At 48.1% G+C, this 6,000-nt stretch overlaps 1 protein-coding gene across 1 annotated transcript in view; it reads left to right on the top strand.

Annotated features, from left to right (window-relative positions):
- The first annotated feature begins 1,508 nt into the window (after nucleotides 1-1,508).
- SACS (sacsin molecular chaperone) overlaps nucleotides 1,509-6,000 on the top strand; it is a 41,897-nt gene continuing 37,405 nt past the window's right edge. The window contains exons 1-2 of the mRNA XM_047077748.1: nucleotides 1,509-1,537; nucleotides 1,664-1,814. Coding sequence (XP_046933704.1) covers nucleotides 1,527-1,537; nucleotides 1,664-1,814 — 162 coding nt within the window. The 5' untranslated portion in view covers nucleotides 1,509-1,526. The remainder of the gene's footprint in view (nucleotides 1,538-1,663; nucleotides 1,815-6,000) is intronic.

Raw genomic sequence — 6,000 nt, 5'->3', positions numbered from 1 at the left:
AGCTACCAGACACCCCAGCCTTTCCTTTTTAAATGTGGCTAGAAGGAAGGGATGGAATATTCTGTATGGGTACTCTATTATTGCTGATAACTAATTCTGAGTAATATTTTTTTGTGCAAGAGGGAGAAAAGTGATAACTGAAAAACAGTCATTAATATTTATTTTTTTTTTTTGCGCCAACACTAAAATTTAATTCTATTCCTGGTATTAAACAAGGAGCACACAAGTTTACTTCCTCAGGACATAGCCTTTGAATTGTCGTAATAGATGTTGCCCCCCCCACCCCCTCCGGCCCCTGATGTGTCTCATCCTTACCTCTGAGAAATAAGCCAGAGGAAAATAATGGTATGTTCTGAAGCTTCGTCAAGCTAGCACGCTTTCAAATTACAAGGCAACATTAGTTACTCTTGGGTGATTCCATCAACTCTTTTAAAAAAAAAAAAAAAATTTTTAATGTTTATTTTTGACACAGAGAGAGACAGAGCGTGGGTGGGGGAAGGGAAGAGAGAGAGGGAGACACAGAATCGGAAGCAGGCTCCAGGCTCCGAGCTGTCAACACAGAGCCCGTTGCGGGGCTCGAACCCACAGGCTGTGAGATCATGACCTGAGCCGACGTTGGACGCTTAGCCGACTGAGCCACCCAGGCGCCCCTCCATCGACTCTTGAGGCCTGTTTCTGATATCAAGGAGCTTGCAGGCGTCATGGGAAAACAGGCTACCAACCATAAAATATGGCCAAAATAAGTTACGTATATTTCAACACGGCATAGGATATGTTCACGTATATCGTCATCGATTACTTTCTATTCCTTTCTTACTGCTCCTTCCTCCAGCAGACTGAATCACTGATCCTACTTTTGTGCCTTAAAAACAATCACGAAACCGCGAAAGGCTCTTCTTTCTGCAGCCACCACGGCGGTAGCTTGTGCCTGCGAGGCCACCAGAAGTCTTATTTGGAGACGCTGCCAGAGATGGAAAGTCATTAAAGGCGACGGCGGCGTAGGCCCCAGGAATGTCTAGTTCCGCCGCTCCCGGGCCTGTTGAACCCCGCCGGGGAAAACACACGCGCCTTCTCCGCGAGGGCTCCGCGCGGACCGTTAAGTGTTTCGAGTCCTCGGGCCTTGGCGCCTCGGCGGACGCGGGCGGCGGGGCGGGGCCTGCGCGCGGCGGGGCGGGGCCTGCGGGCGGGGCGGGGCGCCCACGCGGCTAACGGTCCAGGCGGGCGGGCGCGTGCCCGCGGGCGGCGCCTCCTGGGGCCCCGCCGGCCGGGAGCGCGCCGCCGCCGCCGCCGCCGCCGGCCCCGCCCCGCCCCGCCTCCGCGGCCGCCGCTTCCTCTCGCGTTTCCAGCTCGGCTCGTGCCGCCGCTCCCGGGGCTGCGGCTGAGCCGGGCCGGGGCGGCGCCCGCCTGCGCCATGAGGATCCCGCGCTCGGTGCCCGCCCCGGGCCTCTCGGGGCGGCGGAGGCGGCCGTGAGCGGGCGCGGCGCGCTGGGGCGGACGCGGGCCCGCGCTCGGCCGGGACGCTCGCGATGGGGGACAGGTAACCCCGCCCGGGCCGGGCCGGGCCGGGCCGAGCCCAGGGCCGCGAGGCTCCCCGCCCTCCGAGACCCCGCGCGGGAGGGCCCCCACGTGGCCCCCACTGAAGGTCCCTTTGCCTTTTGCACAGGTGGCTCCGGGTGACCGTCCTCCCCGGCTGCGTGGGCTGCAGGACCGTGGCCGTCCGGGCGTCCTGGACCGTGCGCGACATCAAGGAGCGCATCTTGGCCGAGACGGGCTTCCCGGTGTCGGAGCAGCGGCTGTGGCTCGGCGACAGGGAGGTACGGCGCGCCGGTCCCCTCTCCCTGCAGGACGGTGGGCCCGCCTCTGTGCTCGGGGTTGTAGCGCATCCACTTGCTAAGTCAGTGGGCTCGCTGAGAGAGAAACTGGGCGGGTTTCATTCTCGCGTCGTGGAGGGCAGAGGTGGATTTAGCGATCACCCGGGACGTGATGCTTTGTGAGTAACACGATCAAAAAGCGCACGGGGTTTCCCCTCGTGAGTGGCAATTTTAATTGATTTGCCGGTTCAGCGTTTGTGTCACCCTGCCCCCTGCCCGCCGTTTCGTCTGAATCTTCACTTCCTGAAATTAAGGTACTTTTTCGATGGGCATTGTAGCCAGAGGGTTTTTGTGCTGGTTTACTTGTTTTGAAGTGACTTAACCATTACTCAGATTTTTCTTTTTTTTTTTTATGTTAAAACTTTTTTTAATCTTTTATTTTTGGGAGGGAGGGAGGGAGAGAGAGAGAGAGAGAGAGAGAGAGAGAGAGAACGAGAGGGGGAGGGGCAGAGAGAGAGGGAGACACAGAATCCAAAGAAGGCTCCAGGCTCTGAGCTGTCAGCACAGAGCCCCCCGAGGGGCTCGAACTCATCATGAACAGTGAGATCATGACTTGAACTGAAGTCCGCGGCTTAACCGACTGAGCCATCCAGGTGCCCCCAGATTTTTCTAATTGTGTTGTATACTTAACTGGAATAATCCTCACCTTCACACACCCGCCTACCCCCCCCCCCCCCCAGTTTTGAATCACAGAAATTTAGGCAAAGGATCTTCAGACTATATTATAGAAACTATTCTTTCACATTAAAATTTCTGGGGTGCAAATGAATGGCTTCAATCAAAACTTTGAAAGATGGGAATGTTTCATATTGTGATCTATATATTCTTTAAGTTGTGAAAAAACTTAATTTCCTTAAAGGAGTTAAATGGAAACATTTTACTGAAAATTAACCCATTCTTTTATCCTCATAAATACCTTCACTTTTTAGAAGATAAAAGAGCCTTTCCAGGATTTAGAAGAGGCAAAAAAAATGTTAAACAGATATACAAGGAATACTGAGCCACACAGAATGACCTTACAAGTATCGGATTTATATCCGGTACAAACATTGGTATTTTTCAATCCCTCAATGTAATCTTGACCGTCTGTGTACCTGGGTCCACACCATGGTCTCTTGACCACTTAGACACAGGTTCACAGTTAAACTGTTCTTATGTTCCTCCACAGCTCAGCCCTTCTTACGTATTTGGTAGCACGTAGACATGTGACTCATTAGAGGACTTTGGACAGAATTGAGGAGCAAATTATGAACTTTTTAAGAAGCTTATTCTTCTATAAATATTTGTCATTCTTACCTCTTTCTCTGGGCCCATCTCTGTCTCTTAGCTTTCCTGTCTATAGTCTCCTGGTTCTGTACCCACTTCTTTGGTTATTCCTCTGGGTGTGCTTTGCCATCTTGTCCCCTACATGTGGTCAAACCCTAAGGCTCAGTCGTGGCTCAGTCTTGCCTCTAGAAGTGTTTTTGGAGGTGTCTGTGCAAAGCATTGGTATGGGATAGTGAATGTGGCCGTGGTGCATAGAGAGTTTCAGATTCAGTGGCTGGGTGAGGGGGTTCTGGTTAGGAAGCTTGTGCTGTCCTGAGCTAGTGAGGTTCTAGATTGTGACCGACTGTCACAGTGAAGCTAGAAGGAAAGGATATACAGGAGGCTTTGGAAAGATATGATTACGGCAGTTGGTACAAATGGATGTGCGTGTGTGCATGTGCGCAGGGTAGAGGGGTAGATGTAGAGAGGCAGAAGGTCTCGCCAGGGATGTTCACAAGCCTTGAGTCAGACCCAGAGATAATGGAATCCTAAATATGTCAGGGTAAGCAGGAAGCAAAAGCTGTTGAGGACTCCTTGTCACTCACGGGTTAGGGTCTGTTTGGGACATAGTTGGCATCAGGCACTTTCTCAGTCCTCAGTCTTTCCGGGCCATCCGCCACCTTCATTGTCCTTGTCCCTCTTTTGCCTTCCCTGGCCTGGAAGTGGAATTTCTAAGTTCTTCACTTTGCCTCCGGTCTGATGAAGAGACTGTCTCATTGTAGCTGTTTCCTCTGCACCGAATGTGGTCGAGCCTCAAACCAGGAGGTGTGAAGCGTGATTTGACTTTCCTGTCTTTTAATTGATCAAAAATGTCCTTTCTGTCAACTCTTGAGTCTTGAGTCTCACAACTCCTTGTGTCCTTGACAACTGAACAAAGGAAGAAGGGTCGGGAGATCCAGGTTGTAATTAATATCGTATTGTTTGCCTAGTAATTTGGAAAGAGTTGTTTCATAGTCCATGAAAATGATCATCTCTGAAGTTTTTGAGGGAGTCTGTATACTAGTCTATATACTAAGTCTGTATACTAAAGACTTAACTGGGCAACTTTTAAGATTTCATTGCCTCTGGAGAGGAGTAGGACCAATGTTACTTTGCTTGGTTGGAGCGGTGTAGGGTCTAGGAAGGAGAGAGGCCCCAGCCAAATTCCTTAATCTTGGCAGACTCCGGAGGGGAAAGCTGAGAGCCCTGCTGAGGTCAGTTATCTGTGCTGCTCGATTTCTCTTTGGGAGAATCACTTCCCTGTAGACAGGTCACTGATGACACTGCACCAAAAGCGTTCGCTGTCAGACTCACATAGCCAGTTACATCCGTGTTTACGAACGCGATTCTACCCTGTCTTCTTCCTTTTCAAGGCCTCTTTAAGACCTGCAAACTTCTTCCTGCATTAAAAATTGCCTCCCTTCCTCCCTTCCTGCCTTTCTTCCTTCAGATAAACCTCAGCTGTGCTAAATTGGACTAGTAATCCTTGGTTTATGCATGGCTCTCAGTAATTAAGTAGTTAATTAACTAACTATGGAATGAACAACTTTGATGACATCATCCAACTGGAGAAGAGCACTGTTGGTAGTTTGTATTTACCTGTGTGCTCCTCTCCGCCCCAGCCCGTGTGCCTCTTTTCCCTTACCGCTTTGCATTTATTATTCTGTTGCCTTTTTTGTAGTTGTTTCAGTCGTTTTATCATAAGTGTGTATATTTATGTGTGTACATATGTATACCTAGGAACATATATATCCATATATGTGTATGTGTGGGTCTGTAACCTAGGTCTATAACCTGAGTGATACACTGTTTACTTTTAGTTCTTTGTGAACTTTATAAGCTTATTATTCTATATGTGGTAACTTGGAATTATCTTTTTAAAGTCAGTATTATGTTATGAATATTCACCCAGAGTTATGTGCAGCTTAGTTAACCCATTTTTTCATTGTTGGATGATGTTCCGCTCTGTCAATATGTTACAGAATTGGGGTTGTGTCTAAAATAATTGTGGTTAGCAACAGTACTGCTAGGATTATTCTTATTCATATTTCCTGTGCAGGGAGTTTTTAGTTTTTACAGGCTTGCTTTAAGATTCAGTGGGAGTGTGTGTGTGTGAGTGTGTGTGTGTGTGTGTGTGTGTATATATATATATATAATACTATATATAATATAAATTATATATAATTATTATATATAATACCATACATATAGTATTATATATATTGTGTATATTATATGTGTATAATACTATATATACTCTACTATAATAGTATATAATACTATATATACACTATATAATATGTAATACATGTAAATGATATGTATTTGTGTTTTAGAAATGGGGACTAGAATGATGATACACAGAAAGTAAGGAGGCCAGATGAGAGATTGTCATAAAAATCCAAGAAATACTGAGAGTCTGAGCATGAGCACTTGGAAACGGAGAAGAGCAAGTTAGGTCTGAGGGAAATTGGGGATGGACCTGGTAGCACCTGGAAGGTTAATTGGCCATGTGGTTTGCAGAGAGAGAGAGAGAGAGAGAGAGAGAGAGGGAGAGGGCTTCTCCCGCGTTCCCTCCGAGGTGCAGAGGTAGAAGGTGCCCCTATTAATAGAGATATACAATAAAAGATAGCAGAGGAGGGTTTGGAAGGAAACCCAGTGAGGTCACTTTTGACGGGTTGAGCTTTAGGAACCTTGGAGGATCTCCGTGTGGGATGATGGTAGACGGTTGGAAACACTGACTTTTTAATACGGTGAATGAGGTCATTCGCACCCTGTCGGGGAGTGTTAAGTTAGGAAGATTCTTGCAGGTGAGCTTTTGGGTGACTTTTTGCAGGCTGTTGAC

The sequence above is a fragment of the Lynx rufus genome, unplaced genomic scaffold (genome assembly GCF_022079265.1).
Source record: "Lynx rufus isolate CCGP_SWC_20201006 ecotype Redwood Valley unplaced genomic scaffold, mLynRuf1.p SCAF_1, whole genome shotgun sequence".
Taxonomy (NCBI): Eukaryota; Metazoa; Chordata; class Mammalia; order Carnivora; family Felidae; genus Lynx; species Lynx rufus.
Note: the sequence above shows the minus strand (reverse complement) of the source record. Positions and strands in the feature narration are given on the sequence as shown.